The sequence below is a fragment of the Myotis yumanensis genome, unplaced genomic scaffold (assembly GCF_028538775.1).
Source record: "Myotis yumanensis isolate MYYU_CA2020_CCGP unplaced genomic scaffold, mMyoYum1.0.hap1 SCAF_15, whole genome shotgun sequence".
Taxonomy (NCBI): Eukaryota; Metazoa; Chordata; class Mammalia; order Chiroptera; family Vespertilionidae; genus Myotis; species Myotis yumanensis.
Window position 1 is genome coordinate 36,177,156 of NW_027223766.1, and position 20,018 is coordinate 36,197,173.

Below are 20,018 nucleotides of genomic sequence, written 5' to 3' on the forward strand. Positions count from 1 at the left end.
TTCCTCAAATATACTCAATTGTATTTTTACTTCCTTTTGTGCTTCTATGTTCATTCACTAGTTCATTCATTTATTTTGTTCACCCACAAATAAGTATGAGAGAGAGAGAGAGAGAGAGAGAGAGAGAGAGAGAGAGAGAGAGAGAGAAGAAAGTTCCCTCCCCTCTAGGAGATGCATGCATGCAGTTCTAAAACTATTGTACTGAAATTATGCACAGGTGTTTCTGATAGAAAAGCAGCAGTGGGAAATCTAAATCCAAATAGAAATGCCAAGTAAGAGATAAGTAAAAGGGCTTTCTAGCTTGATGGACTTTCAACTGTATTTGAGGATAAACATGACATTTTGGGGAACTCTTTAGAGAAATTAGTAAACGTCTGATCAAGAGGGCATAGGTGCTATGGCTGAGTGTAAATTTTACCCTGCAAACCAGGAAAAACCATGGAAGTTTCAAGAAGGGGAATAAACTGACCAAGCTTGAACTTTAGTAAGGTCACTTAGGCAACTGTGGAAGATACTGGAGGATGCATGGAGAACTAGAGCAAAGAGACATCAGATGCCTACTGCACTAACTTGGGCTTGAACTAAGGCAGTTAAGAGGGCAGGGAGGGGACACCTGACCACCTTGCCACTCAAAGTGGTCCTCGATCAGCAGCATAAGCATTGACCGGGTTTGTCAGAAATATAGACTCTTGTGCATCACCTCTTACCTTCTCAATCAGTATTTTAACAAGCTCCTGAGGTAATATGTATGTCTGGGAGGTACTGCTCACATTAAGGAATACAGTAGGGATAGTTACTAGAAGGGAAAAAGTCACTATCTTAGGTGTGGTCAGTCTGAGGTGTTCGTGGAACATCCAAGGAAGCTGATCCATAGCAGATGGGCATATGGGCATGGAGGCTGGGTTGAAGTCTGGTTTGGTGATGCAATTTACAATTTATTGACCTGTTAGTATTTGAAGTCATGGTCCGACCTGTATCCTGGGATTTTCCCAGGAAAAGCGTATCATTAGTCAGGCAGAGGGCCCATGAGCAAGCCCTAAGAAATACCATTATTTCCAGTCCCATACAGCAAAAGGTACTCCACGAGAAACAGAAGGAACTTCCAGTGGTAGGAATAAACACTGTGAGGAGTGGGAGGAAAGTCCCAGTGGCAGGATGCTCAACATTCTCAGTTTCCAGCAGAGGTCACATAAGTACAGACAAGAGTCCATTGGATTTGGCCATCTTGATGTCAGAGTAAAGCTACGGGTGCAGATTATTTCCCATTAAGTTCTTCCTTGACCTTAGTATGTGGGGATGTAATTTAGAGTTTCTGTTTTCAAAGTTCAGATGAGTAGATATGTGAGAGGAGCTTGGTATGAAGCCAGTTTGCAAATGTTCTCTCTTCCAATAGGATGGTAAATTCTTTGAGGAATAAGGAAGGCACATAAAGATGAGTAAGACTCAGTCCTAACTCCCAGAGTTTATAACACATAAGACAACTGTAGTACAAGATGGGACATGTATTATAAAATAGTATAGGGATTCAGAGAAACACACCATATCTAGACAATCAGAAGAGGCAGCTTATTTCTCCTCAGTTGTTAGCACAGAAACATGTACATATTTAACAAACTGTATTATTTGATGACTTTCTCTCAACAAATCTGGTGCATTGTTGAAAAGTCCCATTTATTCCAAGATCCAAGGAAACTTCAAACTCATTCATGAGATATTTATTAAAATAACACATTTAGGGAAAAAAAATCAATACAATGTATACATCATTACTGAAAACTGTATACCATCATACAAAAAAGGATTTTATTTTGGGAAAGCGATTCCTAATTTATGGCAAGTTTTACTTTCAGAAATAAGACCACAAAACAACACAATCTAATTCAATCTTAAAGGCTGGCATGCTGAGCAAGGAATGTTCTTATTCTTTGTAGAAGCTCCTTCTTTACACTGTCAGGTACCAGGGCTGAAATATAAAAATAAAAATATAAGAGTAAGAAGATTCCAATGAATATATGCCAATTTTAGGTTTGATGTTTTATTCAGGATGACCGATCCAAAATTTATAATCCATTTTATAAATACCCTCATGAGCTTTAATAACAAATTAGATAAACATCTGAAAAAATAAAGTATATTTTCATTTATTATTTGAGTGAAATAACGAAATACATTGAACATAGAGAAGAAAACATGGGAAAATTCTTTAAATGAAGTGAAAAACGGCCTTTTTAAAACACAGAGGCTATAACAGATTAATAAATTTAATTCAAATGCAACAGCAACCTAATAAGCTTGGTCAAAATCACTGTAAACAAAGGCAAAAGACAAAAACTGCGAAGTCACTTTTACAGAAATGGGCTAATCTCTCTACTCTAAAATTTCTTCAATTTGGTAAGATCAGCAGGCTGTTAGAAAAACAAGCACAGGCGATGAAGAAAAGGAGAAACACACAGTTCTTGAACATAAGAGGGGATAAACCTTACAAGAGAAATGAAAATTAAAACCACATTCAGATAACATGTTTTACCAATCAGATTGGCTAAAATCCAAAGGTTAATAATATACTGTGTTGGCAAGACTGAGGGAAAAACTAGCACTCTCATATTAGCTGGTGGGAGTATAAACTGTTCCAACATTTTTTGGAAGGTAATTCAACAATATTTTATAGAAATAAATGCATATACTCTCTGACTCAGCAAAGATGCAAAACCACAACAGTGGTTACATTTCCTATATTTTTACTTTCTGAATTCGAACCATGTGACTGTACTATCTATTTGGAGTATTAAAAAAAAAAAAAACGAAAAGAAGAAAAAAAAGCCCTGCTCTTGGAAATTTTATTATTAAATATCAATAAATCTACATTACTGTTCCTTTTCTAATTGCCTAATAAATAAGGGCAATAGAGAATTAACTAACACTTCTAACACTATGTGCTTGTATTCAGAGGAAATGGAAAGCTTCAGATATAGTTAAATATTTCTATAAGAATTTCAGAAATAAGTACACAAATCAGATGAGACAGATACTCCTCTATAAATTGTTTAGTTTCAGCCTGTCTAGAAATAGAGACTACATGGTTAATTCAAGTCCACTGGAACTGTGATCAATATGTATATTAAACATACTTTTAGGTGATGAAGAAAAGATCAGTTGCCTTGGGGGTAGGGATAGGGTGTGAATGAATACAAAGGTATCGCTTGAAGGGAGTGGTGGGTATATGAATTCATACATGTGTATAAAATTCACAGAACTGCACACTAAAACGGTCAATTTTACTGTATATTTAAAAAAGTAAAATGCTTCTACTCTTCACAATAAAGAAGACTAAGAGAACAGATTTATTTTCACTTCTCTTTTCTTTATTTACTCATTCTCTAGCAGGGGAGCTACAAAGAACTGATATGTCCAAGATACCAGTGTTCAAGGAGGAGCAAAGGACAATTTCTACCCTGTATAACCGGTTCCTAAGTAATGTTAACGAATTAGGCATAAATTACTGAAGGAAAATAGAAAACAAGTTTAGGGAAAATTATTTTAAAATGTAAAGTCATGGGGGGAACAATAAATAGTGTTGGTTTTATTTTTCTTTATCTGAGATATGTGTAAAGAAAAGGTCAGGTTTTTGTAGCTGTAACTAGGCCAAAAGATATGACGGAAAGAACCAAGGGATTCCTAGCTCCTTTCTAACAGGTAAGCAGTTTGGGGAATGAGTAGTTTCTAAGAATAATTTTCAAACATATTTACTTATTTACATTTACATTATTTTTAGTATTTTTGTGTGAGAAAACAATAGGTCATCTAATTTACCTGGTTTCACTCAAACTTTCTAAAAGTAAATGGGGAAAAAAATGTAGGTCCATCTAAGATAAGAATATAATGTAGTTTCCTGACACTATTTATTACATAACGTCGATGTTAACATACTTCCTTTCTTTCCTTTGCCTTCTGTAAACAAGGCATTAAAGGGAGACACTAGGTGGTTGCAGGGGGAATCTTAATTATGGATTACCCTGAATATGAAGTTATGGTGCTACTACATTTTTAATTAGACATTCCAGAAGACAGAGCTTTGTTTATTTTTAATAAGCAAAGTGATAGCAGAGCAATGACTCACGGACCAGAGTAAAACTTTGAATTATTAAATATTAAGTGAAGTCAGGCCATATTTAATAGTTTATAAATCGTAGCTTCAGGTATATTTACCTCTACAAGATCCCATATTTTAAAAAATATCTTTCTTACCAATCATGTCAATCTCTTTGTATACTGTTTCAGAGTGCAAAACATTTTACACCTCTTATCTCATCTGTTACTCAAAATCATGCTAGGGAGGCAGTGAGACAATTATAATTGTTCCCAATGAGGGAACATCAACTCTCCAAATAATTTTGGAAAAGTTGTTTTTCTTTGTAGGAAGAAAGAAAAGCTGAACCAGCATGACAGAAAAAAATCATGTCTTTAGCACACGTTTCCTTTCACACAATTTATATTCCTTACCTCTGCCTTTTGGTGTGATTTCAGCCACCAAGTCATCAACAGTAACGTGTTCTAGTCCTTTTTCTTTAATTACCTCTTATGCAAAAGCAAAAAACAAATCATATCATTTAAAATCATTATCTGTAAGAAAGATTTTCATAGAGGAAGGGTTAAGATCATGTTTTTAGAGTACAGATTGGTCTTTAAAAAAAAAAAGAGGACACTTCTTTTTTAATGAATATTTAGTTCAACTTTAAACACATTAAGTATTCACCAGATAATATCATAAAAGCCTGTTCATCTCTCAGCTAAATAACTTTAGCTTAACAAATATAGCACAGAATGAATTTGAACTATAAGGTCAAATCTAACAGTTATAAAAAGCTAGAAATTTATAACTGCACAGATCTTATTTCACTGTTATCATACTAGCTCTTAAATGTGTGGAGGGGGAATAAGCTATTATTTGTGTCCAATTTAAAATTTCATAGCCCAAAATGGGCCAAAAGAAACAAGAGGGAAAGTAGTTAATGTTTACTAAACCCCTACTGTGTGCTGGATGCTTTATATCAGTTAATATTCACAATAATGAAATGGGCTGGGCATTTTTCCCACTTCACAGATGAGGCAACTGAAGCATAAAGATTAAATAACTCATCCAAACATGAGTTGAAATACAGCTCTAGTCCTTTTATCAGTGAAGATCTGTATGACCTCAAAGTCTATGCTTTTACTGATTTGTCATAATTAGTTAATATTATAGTCACTATTATCATTACTTGTAGAAACCATTACAATACAATGGGAAATCATTAAAAATAACCAAAATACTATTATCCTAAAAGCTGAGCCAGAAAGGAGGCTCATCATAGTGACATGTGTAATCTGTCTAACGGAATCATCATCAACATTAAGCAATTTAACAAGCCCCCATTGTACATTTAAAAAAATAAGTATAATTCTCTAGGAGCTTTTAACATGAATTTTTCAAAATAACACTGTCAAAGACAAGAGAGATAATTCCTAAATGTCTAACAACCATAAAGTACTCAGTTGGTTAATTAAAACATATTAGGAATAAGGAATGTTTCATTTTGAACGGGCACACTGAAAAGGTGAGATTCCACATTTTAAAGCCATAGAAAATCCTGCTTCACTTGTTTTAAGAGAAATACACAAATTTTTTTTATAAATTTAGGAATTAGGTCTACATATTATCACAGAGGAGGAAATCATCACTACAAGAGTCAATTTTCCATTTGTTTAAAAAATTATGTCTGACCACTTAGATACCTTTACAATACTGACTGTAATTTTTCTAGTGAACTTCAAACCAACATAGAGAACAATGGAATTAGCTTATCTTCTAAATGAAACTGATTACCTTTACAGTGTGCCTTCAATTGATCCTTCCAGCCACATTCAATTAATTTAGCTCTCAGCAACTCTTTGAGGCTGTGTAGAAAAAAAAAGTGTTTTCAAATTAAACTACAACAATGTGCAATATCTCATACAGGAACGTTTGAATCAAAAGTTCAACCCTTCAATTAAAAATTCCCTGCTTGCCAGTCACAAAACTTCAACCATGTCCTGATCCTGGTTCTATCATGAAATAGTTTAAATAGTTCTTTGATCTTGTGGGGACATGGCCTCATTTTCATTACTAGCAAAGTAAAATAAAGCAGATGGGGCACAATACTTCTCAAGAAACTCTACTCTGGCCTTCTTACACCCTGTCTACCTCCCTCCACCAACAGAAATATTGTGGGGCTATACACCTTTTGGAAGATATTAGTTGAGCTTGGAGCAGCTGCACCTCTGAAATCTTCAAACTCCAAAATCCCTTCCTTGACTACAAATTCTTATCCTTTAATTCTCTTCCCCATTATTTCTCTCTCTAATCTCAAAGACTCCCCTCCCTTTTCCCATTAACCTTCTAAATGATACATCAATTATGTATTTCATGAATCTAACACTTTACCCCCCACATTTTAACAATTCAGTAAATGGCATGCCTATCATAATTTAAATTTTTTATTGATTTTTAGAGAGGGAGGTAGGAAAGGTAGGACAAGAGGGAAGGAGGGAAGGAGAGGAGGATGGGAGGAGGGAAGGAAGGAAGGAGGGAATGAGGGGGAAGAAGGGGAGGAGGGGAAGGAGGGGAGAGGAGGGGAAGGGGAAGAGGGAGAGGGAGAGAGAGGAAGAGATTTGTTGTTCCATTGACTTGATGCATTCATTGATTGATTCTTGTATATGCTCTGACCGGGGATCAACCCTGAAACCTTGGCTTATGGGAAGACGCTCCAACCAACCGAGCTACCTGGCCAGGGCCCTATCATAATTTAATTAGCAGGGTTTTCTTGTTTCTTACTGGTTTAAAAAAAAGGCATATATTGCAACTAATGGCATCATGGATGTAATAAAATAGTTTATCAGTACTTCTGTTCCTTTTCCATACCCACTCTAAAAAATCCTCAATCTTCCACCTAAATCATCTTATTTCTCAGCTTAAAACATGTCATATTCCAAACCAAACTGCTTCTTTCAATATTCCTGTATCTCCACCATGTGGCATTTTCATCTCAATATTTAATCAGGTCATTCAATCTTCACCGGGCTCAAGCCCAGCTCATGCTCCTCTCCACCCTCAACCTGTTCTGTTCTCCTTGTCACGATGGCAATTCCATGCTTCCAGTCCCTCAGGCTAGAAATCTTGGCAGTGTCCTTCACCACAACTTTGCTCGCACTACACATCCAACCCATGAGCAAGTCCTACTGGTTCCAGTTCTAAAATAAGTACCTGCACCCATGTTTTGTATCACCTCTGCCCTGTGCAAGCTACCACCTTGCCTTGACTGGACTGTTCCCAAAGCCTCCTAACTTATTCCCCTTCTTGTTCTCCTTGCACACTTCCATTCTCTTCCCACTGCTCAAAACTCTCCAGTGGCTTCCTAATTTACCCGGAATAAACTCCAAGTTTTACTACAGCCTAAATGACCCTCCATGATCTGCCCCCTCCCCAGCTGTGCCCTGACTTCCTTCTTTCCCTCTTCCAATTTATTCAGTCTCATTAGCTTCCATGTGCTCCTCAAAATGCCCAAAAAATTCCTATCTTGGGACCTTGGCTTTTGGAGTCCCTCCATCTCCCTCATATCCTTCTGATCTCTTATCAGTGAAGCCCTGTTTTTTCTTCCCAAAATAACATACCCCATTATTCTCTGCTTTGTTTCTCTAGAACTCATCATTACCTGACATATTAGACATTTCTTGTCTGTTTTCCCCCATTAGGATGCAAGTTCCATGAAGGGACAGACTTCACTTTGTTCACTACTGTAACTTCAGCACCTTAACAGGACGTGGCATGTGGTAGAAACTCAGTAACTAAGCTGCATGAAATAAACAAACAAATACATAGTCCCCTAGACTCATTACTGGCAATACTATCCTCTCAGTTTCCCAAGGCACCTTTCTAGTTTCCACCTTCTTCCTCATCTCTGATTTTACTTAAAAAACAAAAAACCACAACCTGAGTTTTCCTTTTCATTTTACTGTTTTTCATTTTTAACCCAATATAATCTTCTGCATTCTGCTCTAATGCTTCCAGTCTATGCTCCACTCTGCCAGAATAACATTCCTAAAGTGCAAATGTGATCTAGTCATTCCCTTAAAAAAACCTTTTAATGCCTCCCAACAGCCAAGGATAAAATCAACAACAGATGTTTTTGAAAACCCACCACCCATATTTCTGTCCTTTTTTTGACAGAAGAAAAACAAAAAAACCTCTACCACTCTCAGTGTAAGAAATCTGGGTAGGGGTCTGGTGATGGACATGTGACCTAGGCAAGGGTGACCACGACTGGCCTATTACCTAAGTGAGATGGTAATCAGGGCAGGTCTTTATTGAAACTATCAGGAGGAAGGTAGTCTGAGCCAGAGGGGTATACATTTTGAACCACTGATCTCTGTAGGGAGAGCCTGCCTGAGAATAAAGCCAACACAGAGGAAAGCAGAGCTGAGAGGCAAAGAAAGATATATTGTTGACAATAACTTGAGTGCCTGAACCCAGCGGTGCCTGAAGCAATTTTAAGCTCTAGACTTTTCAGTTAGAAGAGCTTATGTATTTCCATTGGTTAAGCCAGTTTCTATCATTTTCAACTAAAAAAAAGCTGACTTATACAAACTCTACTCCTCCTGTCCACACAGCTTTTACCCTTTACCTCCTCCTAGCTTTGATTCTGCACTTACCACAGAAGCTGTGATTTTGCACATTGTTCCATCTGCCTAGATTGTCTTCTCTACTTTTTTTGGCTTGAAGAACTGCTAATTCTTCCCCCCAGCTGAAGTACCTCTTTTACTATTGTGAGATCTTAACTGATCACTTTAACCTGCAGGTGGAACTGAAAGATCCCTCCTGTTCCCTATATATACTTCCCTCACAATTTATCACCCTGTTTCTGGAAGCCTTTCTTGATTCCTCAGCCTCTCCTTTGTGCTCATTTTTCCAAATATTTACTTGGCCAATTAAGAACTAGGCGTGATAATGGATATACACTGGTATTTCTGCTGTCAAGTAATTTAGATTATATTGAAGGATACAAACTAGCTAAGTAGGTGGTCACAATACAATGTTAAATGTTCTGATAGACCAGGATATTCAAAAGAAATATTTTAAATTAAGACTTGAAAGATGAGCTAGACGAAGCTAAAGATTAGGAGAAAAAGAAAGGAATGTTTCAGATGGTAGGAATAGTACATGCTACTGAGGTTAAGAGAACTTGGCAATGCCCTGGCTGTGGTGGCTCAGTTGGCTAAAGCGTTGTCCCACACATCCAAAGGTCTCAGGTTCAATCCCAGTCTCGGTGCGAGGAGACCGATCAATATTTCTCTGCCCCCTTTCCTTCCTCTCTCTCTAAAATTAATAGAAACATATCCTTGGATGAATATTAAAAAAGAGCTTGGTAACTAATACTGGTTCTATTATGCTGTCTCCCTGTTAAAAAGTGGGTAACATTCTGTCTCCAACTGTCGTTATTTAGGAATTTTTTTGCTATTATACAATCTCTGAGCGTCATTTCTTATTCATCTTTCTACATCACTCACTTCCCTCTAAGTCTTGCAATACTGAATAGGCCTGCCTATCGTTTCTACATGTTAGGAACTGAAGCTTTTGACAATCTATTTTTCTGAAATTCTTTCCACTGACATCAGTCTTGTTCCTTCATATTTCGATTCTTGTAGATACAGTAACTGCAACTTAAAGGCGTTAAATACAATTTATCCACACAGTCTCTTACTCACCGTTCTCTTTCTCCGGTTTCTATCAACTTTTGGTTAATCGCTGCTCTCATCTGCGCATCTTTGTTCATCTTGCTAACCTGAACATCAACACGCATTTTCAGACACAGAGCACTTACAAAGCATTCCCTCCTAAGTCCTCTAGGCAAGCACCGCCACACCTTTACCGCGCTATCGACTGAAGGGGCGATAAATACCAACAATGCGTTAACGACGTCATTACTCTCCATATTTGCGGCATCCCCAGGAGGCACACTGATAAGCTAACTGAACAGCTTCCTCCCCCCGGAGGCCCTTTATTAAAACGAGTCTGGAAGTAGCAAGTATCGTCACATGTATTAAGACACACGTATGTGCCTGGTGCGGGGCTAACACATTGTTGTTGCTTTTTTTTTTTTTTTTTTTAACTCATTCCACTCCCAGAACCTATTATTTCATAGAAGTATGATTAACATCATCTGTGTTTTACAGGTGAGGAAACTGAGGCACTGAGACAAGAAAGTCATGAAAAAGTCGGTTTTGCACTCGGGTGGCTTTGACCCCGCCCCCCAAACACTTCCAGGGCTCATCACGACCGACTTTGAATCGTTTTTTGTTCAAAATTTTTGGGGAAGCCATGCTAGCCTAGGAAATGTCGGTGAAAAGTGCAATTTCCAGGTTAAGATGTTAAGTGCTTCCCTTCTCGCGGGGACGCATCCTGAATCGCGACGACTAAAGCTGCTGTTTGAGTATATCTGTGCTCTTTCTTGATCAAAGGGGCAAACAAACCCCAAACGAAGTCCTCACTTGGGACATTCTCGCTTTCCAGTAAAAACGGCCAGCCCAGCCCAAAATGGTGCAGAAAGCAGAGGGAGGCGAGGCTGGGAGGCGTGGAACCAGCCGGCACCTGTCAGTCACTTCAGACCACTTTGCAGCCTGCCATGTGCCCTTTTGGGAAAACGCAGGCTGGCATGACTTCTCAGAGTTGAAATTTCTTTCTTTCCCCCCCCCCCCCCCCGCCAAGTGCAAAGGGAAAAGGAGGGGTTGAGAAAGGACTAGGACATGTTTGCTTTTGCAGCTGGAGGTTTAACATTTTCAAAAAGCAATTCAGTCAGGACCATGCCCAGAAGACTGAACTGAATCTCGCCCTGGCCCCTCCAATACGGACAGTGACCTTGGACAAGTCGGTTCCGAAAGACCTCAGTTTTCTCACCGGTGACACAAGGGCGCTAGGGGATCCCTCCCGGTCCAGTCATTCCTGGGGAAAGCAGAACGGGGCGGAGACAGCGGAGAGGCGGGAGGGGAGGAGCCAGAAAACAAAGCGAGGACTGGCTCCGGGCCAACTCCGGTAGCACGCCCAGTCGGAGAGCCCTACAGGCCCGCGAGCGCGGGTCGGGGAAGCGAACGAAAGACAGCACATCGAAAGGAGCCTGGGCCGGGCCCGGGTCCCGGCCCTGAGGACCACGGGCATAGCTCACCACCATCACCGCGGGCGAGGGCCGTCCCTTCCCAGCGACGAAATGACCCTTGCGCTGGCGACCGTTACCTACCACACTCTTCGGCTGCCCGGACTTAGACCCTCAGTAGCTCGGGCGCCTAAGCACACAGAAAGCTAGAACACGCATTTCCGGGGCGGGGCCTCGCCACCCTGCCTATAAGGTGAGAATTTAACCAGCGCGGGCCGCCTCCTGGTCGCTCAGCCCTCTGGGTAAGAGAGTCCAGCTCCCGCTGTCGCGCTGGGCGGGGCGTCCTCTGGAAACTACGCATCCCGGCATGCAACAGTCAACTCGCTCACGGGCACTACATTTCCCAGAAGGCATGCTGCACCGCAGTGTTTAATGGGATGGGACCCACGCAGCCTCCCAGCCTCGGTGCAACGAGGGAAGCGCGGAGCTTTCAACAAGAGCTTTATTAATTCTCCCGCTAGGATCCTGGAAGGCGATGGAGGTGGCCGCCAATTGCTCGCTGCGGGTGAAGAGACCCCTGTTGGACCCCCGATTCGAGGGTTACAAACTCTCCCTCGAGCCGCTGCCCTGTTACCAGCTGGAACTAGACGCAGGTGGGAAGCGGCGGCGTCCCCTTGCACTCTTTTCCTCTTCCCTTTCGGATGCCAAGGGCCAGACCCTTCCCGCATTTTCTTCCTTTCCGACTCGGGCCTTCCTTACGGCCCGTCGGGCTGGGGTGGACACCGGGTGGCGGTTTCTGGAGAAGGACGTCCATCCCGGACCTTCGTGGGAGCCACCTTCTCGCGGCTCTTCTGTGGCGGGACCACGGGCAGGCACTGGGCTGGGCCGCTGGGCTCCGGGGCCCGTCCCGCAGGTGCTGCTCGGGCTGAGACCGCCTGTCCGTCCTGGCCTGGCCTCTGCTGCGGAGAAAGCTCACAACTTGCTTTCCCCTGGAGCATCCTCTGTGAACCTGTGCGTTGAGAAGCCACACCTCTTTGGGACCCCAGCTCCTGCTCTCTCTGGCTGAGTCCAACCCATTTCTTAAAAGAGAAACCCCATTGTAGTTCTGAGCAGATGCAGTTACCTGGGTGATGGTAGCCTAAGGACTGTATTGTAGAGAACATCTCCAGAAAATTGTGAGGAAGAGTTGGTTTTCGTACCCATACTTCTTACGACTTGTTTTGTGTGTCTATAGCAGGCCAGCTAGTCACCACTTTAACTTTCTTTTTTTTTTAAAAAAAAATATATTGATTTCAGAGAGGAAGGGAGAAGGAGAGAGAGAAACACCCATGATGAGAGAGAATCATTGATGTGCTGCCTCCTGCACGCCCCCCACTGGGGATCAAGCCCGCCGGAATTGAACCTGGGACCCTTCAGTCTGCAGGCTGACGCTCTATCCACTGAGCCAAGCCGGCCAGGGCCACTTTACCTTTTTTTTTTTTTTAAAAAAAAAAAAAAAAAGTGGAGAATGGCATTTTCATTGAGGATAGAGAGCCCAGAGATTTGCATTTTTAATACACACCCCTGCTGATTCTGGTGCATGTTGTCAGTAGATCACACTTTGAGAAATACTGATCTACAGTTTATGAATAGATTTTATAGTGTCAAATAATGTGTTTAATTCATTTATAAAATTCAGAAACATCTATTGGGACCCTGTTTTATGTTACATGCTAACATCAAGATGAGTATAACGTAAAGGTGCAATTATCTAGTTGGGAGGAAAGGTAAACGGATAATTATAAAGCAATGTGGTAAGGCAGTGATTGGGATATGTACAAAACATAATGGTAGTACTTACTCTTTCCAAACCAGCCTGGGAGATCTGGGAAAGCTTCCTGGAGGAATCGATATCTAGATTGAACTTTGGAAGCTAGGTAAGAGTTGACCAGGGTAGGATACAATGAGCTTGGTTTTTCTTTTCCATTCCCTCTCCCACTCCATATCAGTAGATGGTACCAATATGTTTAGTTAGTTTATGCATTTAAAAAGTCATTCCAGCCCTAGCCTGTTTGGCTCAGTGGATAGAGCGTCAGCCTGCAGACTGAAGAGTCCTGGGTTCGATTCCGGTCGAGGGTACATGTCTGGGTTGTGGGCTCGATCCCGATCCCCTGTGTGGGGCATCCAGGAGGCAGCCAATCAGTGAATCTCATCACCTACAGGTCAGGTAAGTGGTTCTAGGTGTGGCTTGGGCTCATTCGTGCACTTTTGTTCAATTATGGGTCTGCTAGGCATCTCTGCTCATCTTGGCTGGACTTTCTCATATGTTTAGGGGTTCTTTGGCTATAGACTGGCTTAAGGTTATTTCAGATGGTCCCCACTTAGCTCTACTCCACTCGATCTCTCATTCTTTAGCTGGCTAGTCCAGGCTTATTCCAAGAGACAAGTAGCAGTGCACAAACACTTTTTCAAGCTACTGCTTGGAATAGTTTGCTGTTGTCCCATTGTGTGGAGAGCAGCTACAGCGTTTGGACAGGTTGAAGCCTGGGACTAATAGGAGGGCACGGTCCTCTCATGGCAAAGCCACGTGCAAGTCCTAGCTTGGAGGGCAAATCCCTCCCAGCACAATTACAGCCAAGGGCTATAGTTGTAAGCTTGACCTTATGGTCCGAACCTGTGGTCCCACATGACTGATACAGGCTGCAGGAGGTGCAGCAAGTAAACAAAGCTTGACCAGGTGGGTATAATTGAGTAGATTCGAAACTCACGAGAACATTGTAACCACGCCCTTACTTTGCCTTGTGGAATCTGGCATTAAATAAAGACATGGCTTTCAGGAGAGAGGACAGCGTCTCACCCAGACCCAGCTTTTTTCTCTTGTCTGTCTTTTCTCAATCCTTCACCACCCCCTCTCAGGCTCACCGAACCTGGCTGTCCTGGCTCAGCACATATGGCACCCAACATGGGGCTGAGTATGCCATGGTCATGCCAGCTCGGCACACCATTGGCCTAAGCAAATCATATAATCAGGTCTAGAATAATTATAGCCACCTCATACCACATGGCATAGACCCAGGGAGGCATAAAAAGTTGGGACCATTAGTGCAGGTCTATATAGTTGCTTATGTTGATGTCATGGAGTTATTTCTTCATTAAACCCTCCTGTTCAATCTGTCAGCAAATCCAGTAGAAGATTTTGGCTTCTTCATGCCTCTGTTCTTTTCTAAATCACAGTTATCTCTTACCTGAACTGTAGTAGCTTCCTTGACTATCCTTCCTGTCTTCATTTTTGGGCTCCTTCATTCCATTCTCCATAAGGCAATACAATCATAGTTTTAAATCTGTATTTATTTGATATCTGTTTGTTTCACTAGACTGTGAGCTCCATGAAGACGGTGTTTCTCCTTTACTCACTACTCTGCCATTGCTCTTAGCATAGCAGATGCTCAATAAATTGAGTGAATGAAGGAGAGAAGGAGGAAAAAAAATCTCCTGGGAAAGTGAGACAGGACTGATTTCTTCATGGGGCCCCTCAATAAAAAATAAAGCTCGACCATCATAAAAAGCCCAATTTCTTAATTTGCCAAGTGAAGATGTTTCTTAAAAACTGTTATGTAGCCCAGCAGGTGTGGCTCAGTGATTGAATGTGGGCCCATGAACCAGGAAGTGAAGGTTTGATTTCTGGTTATGACACATGCCTGGGTTTCCGGCTAGATCTTCAGTAGGGGGTGTGCAGGAGGCAGCTGATGGATATTTCTCTCTCATCGATGTTTCTATTCTCCCTTCCTCTCTCTAAAATCAGTTAAAAAATATCTATTTTTAAAAACTCATGCACTCGCCCATATTTTTATAAATAAAAGGCTATTTTTAACACAAAAAAGCAGGAAGCAAAATCTCATAATATATAGCTCTCTCTTTTTTTTTTTTTTTCCAGTTGATCAGCAGCCTAGCCAGGATCTCTAGCCAGGATCTCCGGCCAAGTTCTGGTTCTCTTTTATTGTCTTGTTACATCTGGATTTATCAATATATAGCTCTCTAAATCCAATAAAAACTCACAAAGTTTTCCTTTTTCTCCCCTCAGTTCACCTGTGTTGGTTTTAGATTCTGTGTTTGGGATGCACAACTGGAGGTGGTGAGGTGCCATTTAGGGCTTTAAGCAAAGAAGGAAAGTTGACTTAGGGTTTTAATGGTTTACACTTGGGCTCTATGGAAGTTGAATTTGGAAAATGAGAGGAATGGAAACAGATCAGCTTAACACTTTTGCAGTAGTTCACGTGGAGGGACTTATGTTATTTACTTGAGGAGGAGGATGAAAAAGAGGTTAATTCTTTTGAAAATTATTTCTAGAGAAAGTGAGGTATGATTCAGGAGCTCCTCCTGACAGCTTGACTTCTTTTACACTAACCTAAGGAATTTACATTAATTTAGCACACTGTGAGTGGGCACCTCGGGGGGGTGAAGCTCTGCATTTAGGGTGTGAGGATGAAGATATGGTCCCTGGTCTCAAAGACCTTGGAGCATAGGTATTCTCTTAAGTAGTGTCATTAAATTGTTCTAAAATTCCCGCTGCTGTGTAAACAGTATATGTCACTTTGTCTTTTTCTATTTCAAAGAACTAAGCAAGAAAACCTTTTTTATAAATTGTAATTGCCCTTTGACCCAGCAATTCCATTTCTGGATAGTTATCTTATAGGTTTTTTTCCCCTAGAAACTTTATTCAGTAAATGTCTTTGTATATCCCCCCCGCCCCTATATTTCACCTAGCTAACTCATATTGCATTTTTTCGTCTTGATTTGTGTGTTACTTAGAGACTCCTTCCTTGAGTTAGAATCTGTACCTTTCAGAATCTACTGTCACATCGTACCTGCTACTTCACAGACTTTGTCTCAGTAGTATTCGAGTCTTTTCTGTGCTAAGACTATTAGTTCTGTATTGATGAATCCTGTGTCCATCTCCTTCAGTGCTTTATCTCTAGAGCTGGAGCTTGCATGGTGAATAATGGATTATTTCATACAACACATTAAACAGCTTTATTGAGATATAATTGGCAAAAGGCTCCACATATTTAAGGGTATAGTTTGGTAAAATTTGACATATGTATACACTCATAAAGTCATCACCACAATCAAGATAGAAAATTTAGCTGTCATTCCCCGGAGTTCCATGTACTCCTCTGTAACCAGTCCTCCATTCCTTCTCATACTCCCATCAATTCCTAGGCAACTGCTGATGTCTTTCTGTCACTATATGTTAGGTTTTTTTTTGCATTTTCTAGAGTTTTATATTCATGGGATTATACAGTGTGTATTCCTTTTTGTCTGTTGTCTTTTAGTCAGCATAATTACTTTGAGTTCATTCTAGTCGTATTGAGAGAGGGATATTGTTAGTCTGACTATAATTGTGGATTTTTCTAATTTTCCTTGTAGTTCTGTTAGTTTTTGCTTCATATATTTTGAAGCTCTGTTTTGTTGTATAAACATTGATTGTTGTGTCCTCTTGATAAATTGACCCCTTTCTCATTATGAAATAACCTTCTTTAACCTTGGTGATAGTCCTTGCTCTGAAATCTACTGACTGATAATAAAATAGTCATGCCAGCTTTCAGCTTTCTTTTTATTAATGTTACCATAGTGTGTGTGTGTGTGTATACTTTTACTTTCAGCCTCTTTGGCATCTTAGTATTTAGCATACAGTTCTTATTGGCAGAAATAGTTGGGGCTTGCTTTTTCATTCAGGATGGCAAATCTCATCTTTTAATTCAGTTGTTTTCATTTAATGTGATTATTAATTTTGTTAGGTTTGGGCTTTTTATCTTGCTTTTGGTATTCTGTTTGTTTTTGGGAAAATGGACTTTTCTCACTGACTGCCTTCTTTTGGATTGAATGTTTTTGTTTTATTTTCACCTGAGGATATGCTTAGAAAAAGGGAGGGAGGGAGGGAGGGAGGGAGGCAGAGTGAGCAAGAGAGAAACATTGATCAGTTGCTCTCTGTAGGTGCCCAGACCAGGGATGGAAACTGAAACCCAGGTATGTGGGCCCCTGACCAGAATCGAACCAGCAACCTTTCGGCGCATAGGACCACAACAACACGCAACTAACTGAGCCACTCTGGCTGGGCTGCATTGAATGTTTTTTTATGAATCAATTTCATCACTTTTGTTGGCTTATTAACTATTGCTTTTGTTTTGTTGTTTTAATAGTTGCTTTGAAGTTTAAGTATACAGCTTTAACTTATTACGCAATACATTCAAATGATATTACACTACTTCACATGTAGTGTAAGACTCAAAATAGTATATCTAGCATTTCCATTTCTCTCCTGCTGGCCTTCATGCTATTGTTGTCATGCATTTTACTTTTACATATAATTGTAAATTCACAATACATTGTTATTATTTTTGTTTAAAGAGTTAATTATCTCAAAGAAATGTAAATGATAAGAAAAGCTTATATATTTCTCTTATAGTTGCCATTTTTAGTGCTCTTCATTCCTTTATGTACATCCATATTATTTATCTATAATTCTCTCGCCTGTGGGCCTTTGTGATGCATCTTTCAGTTTTTGTATGCCTGAAAACATTTTTATTTTGCTCTGGTTTTAAGGATACATTTTTGCCACATATAGAATTCTAGGTTGACAGTTTTTTCTTTCAGTACTTTAATGATGTTTCCCCACTGTCTTTTTGCTGGTATTGTATTGTTTCTGATGAAAAATCTGATGTTATCCATCTTTGTCTTTTTATGTATGACATCATTTTCTCTGGTTGCTTTTGTGATTTTTTTTCTTTTACATTGGTTTTGAGCAGTTTGGGGTGGCTTTCCTCATGAGTCTTGTGCTTGGATTTTGTTGGTCTTCCCAAATCTGTGGATTTATAGTTTTCATCAGGTTTGGTAAGTTTACAGCCATTATTTCTTCGTTCTCCCTCCCCCACCCCCCCTCTTTTTTCCTTTGAGAAACCCAATTGCCCATTTTTAGATTGCTGGAAGTTGACCCCAGTGCATCAGTGCTGTTTCATTTTTTTCCCATTCTTTTCTCTGTTTTATTTTTTGATCATTTCTATATTCCTGCCTTTAATTTCACTAATCTTTTTTTCCAGTCCCTAATCTGTTATTAATATCTAAGTGTATTTTCATTTTAGAAATTGTAGTTTTCATCTCTAGAAGTTTAAGTCATTTTTACATTTTTCATGTCTGTATCATTTTGATCATATGGGACATGCTTTAATAACTGTTTTAATGTTCTCTTCTGCTAATTATAACTTCTGTGTCAGATGTGTCTTGAACTTCTGTTGATTATTCTTTTTATGAGTTTTGTTTTCTTTCTTCTTTGCATGTCTGATAATATTTGACTGGTTGCCAGAAATTGTGAATTTTAACTTGTTGGCTGCAGAATATATTTGTATAAATCTTTAAAAAAAATTTTTTTTTATTGATTTCAGAGAGGAAAGGAGAGGGAGAGAGAGAGAGAGAAATATCAACGATGAGAGAGAATCATTGATTGGCTGCCTCCTGCACGCCCCCTACTGGGGATTGAGCCCACAGCCTGGGCATGTGCCCTTGACCGAAGGTGAAGCCGGGACCCTTCAGTCCACAAGCCGATGCTCTATCCACTGAGCTAAACCAGCTAGGGCTGTACAAATCTTCTTGAACTTTGTTCTGGGATGCAGTTGAGTTACTTGGGTGTTGCTTTTATGAATTGTTAGCCTCGTCTGGAGCAATGCTCAGTCTAGGGCTAATTGTTTGAGAGAAGACTTTTCTGTGTACTCTTTTCATTATCCGATGAGTTCTGAGTTTTTTCCATTCTGGTTGGGGGGAACAGTTACAGCTCTCAGCCTTGTGCTGAGTGCCTAAAATGGTTTCTCTCATCCTTTCAGATGGTTCTTCCCCTGGCCTGAGGTGGTTTTCTCAGTCATGTGCCGTTATTTGAGAGACACCTTCTGATTTTCCTCTCTTTGTTGTTCTCTTCTCTAGTACACTGGACAGTCCAATGAACTGTAGTTGCCTTGATCAACTCCCTAGACTTTCACTCAGTTTCCACAACAAGGGGTGTCTCTCAGATTCTACCTCACCTTTTCCTCTTTGTGCCAAGATCTGGAAACTCATTAAAGGCGGTATTAAGCTGGGCAGTGCTAGGGCTCACCTCCTTTGTTTCTCATTTCCTAGGGATCACTATCCTTTGTTGCCTGATGTCTAGTGTCTGGAAAACTGTTGTTTCATACAATTTTATCTGGTTTATTTAATTTTATCTTATATCTTTTTGATGGAAAGATAGAACTGGTCACTATTATTCCATCTTGGCTTCAAGAAAAAAGTGTTCAATATTTATTTTTAAATGAAAAAAGATTTTGGTAGAATAGTAGAGTTCAAACAAAATTGAAATGGGTTAATATAGATAATGAGAAAATGGGAGAAGTTTGAGAAGTACAGGGGTAGGAAGGAGGCCTGCTTTGGAACAGAGCAAAAAGGAGGAAACCTTTTTTCATTAGTTTGTTGTGTGAAGTGGGAAGTTTTCAACATATTAAAGTGGAGGAGAAGGGACCAGTAGAGAGGAAGGACCTAGAAAAGGGAGGAGAGAATGGAATCCTAAGCACCTTCGTGAGAATTTGCCTTGGAAGGGAGAAGAGAAACAGGGAAATCATCATTTCTTCTTATGTGCCATCTAGCAAACACTTTACATGTTTACAGATTACATTTGTTAAGAATATTATAGGACGAGTACCATTAACTGGTGAGACAGGATAGAAAGGTTAGGTAACTTAACCAGGCTACTTGTCAGTGGGAAAGCTATACCTAGAGTACATGCTGTACATGCTGTTCGTTCGTTCGTTCGTTCCTTCCTTCCTTCCTTCCTTCCTTCCTCCCTCCCTCCCTCCCTCCCTC

At 40.2% G+C, this 20,018-nt stretch overlaps 2 protein-coding genes across 5 annotated transcripts in view; one reads left to right on the forward strand and one right to left on the reverse strand.

The window, feature by feature from the left end:
- Window positions 1–305: 305 nt before the first annotated feature.
- Window positions 306–11,384, reverse strand: ENY2 (ENY2 transcription and export complex 2 subunit). Of its 2 annotated transcripts, none has more exons than XM_070392011.1 (5): window positions 11,304–11,384; window positions 9,778–9,854; window positions 5,864–5,934; window positions 4,501–4,575; window positions 306–1,963 (listed from the first exon to the last, which is right to left on the reverse strand). In XM_070392011.1, exons 2-5 carry the CDS (start codon window positions 9,843–9,845, stop codon window positions 1,887–1,889), a joined length of 291 nt encoding a protein of 96 aa, XP_070248112.1. In that variant the 5' UTR covers window positions 9,846–9,854; window positions 11,304–11,384; the 3' UTR covers window positions 306–1,886. The 2 variants fall into 2 exon arrangements, with proteins under 2 accessions (XP_070248112.1, XP_070248111.1); XM_070392010.1 differs by having other exon boundaries at window positions 11,232–11,365.
- A 218-nt stretch (window positions 11,385–11,602) lies between these two features.
- Window positions 11,603–20,018, forward strand: part of NUDCD1 (NudC domain containing 1) — a 56,854-nt gene continuing 48,438 nt past the window's right edge. For all 3 annotated transcript variants that reach the window (XM_070392771.1, XM_070392772.1, XM_070392773.1), the window contains exon 1: window positions 11,603–11,812. In XM_070392771.1, the coding sequence (XP_070248872.1) occupies window positions 11,695–11,812 (118 nt within the window). In that variant the 5' untranslated portion in view covers window positions 11,603–11,694. The remainder of the gene's footprint in view (window positions 11,813–20,018) is intronic.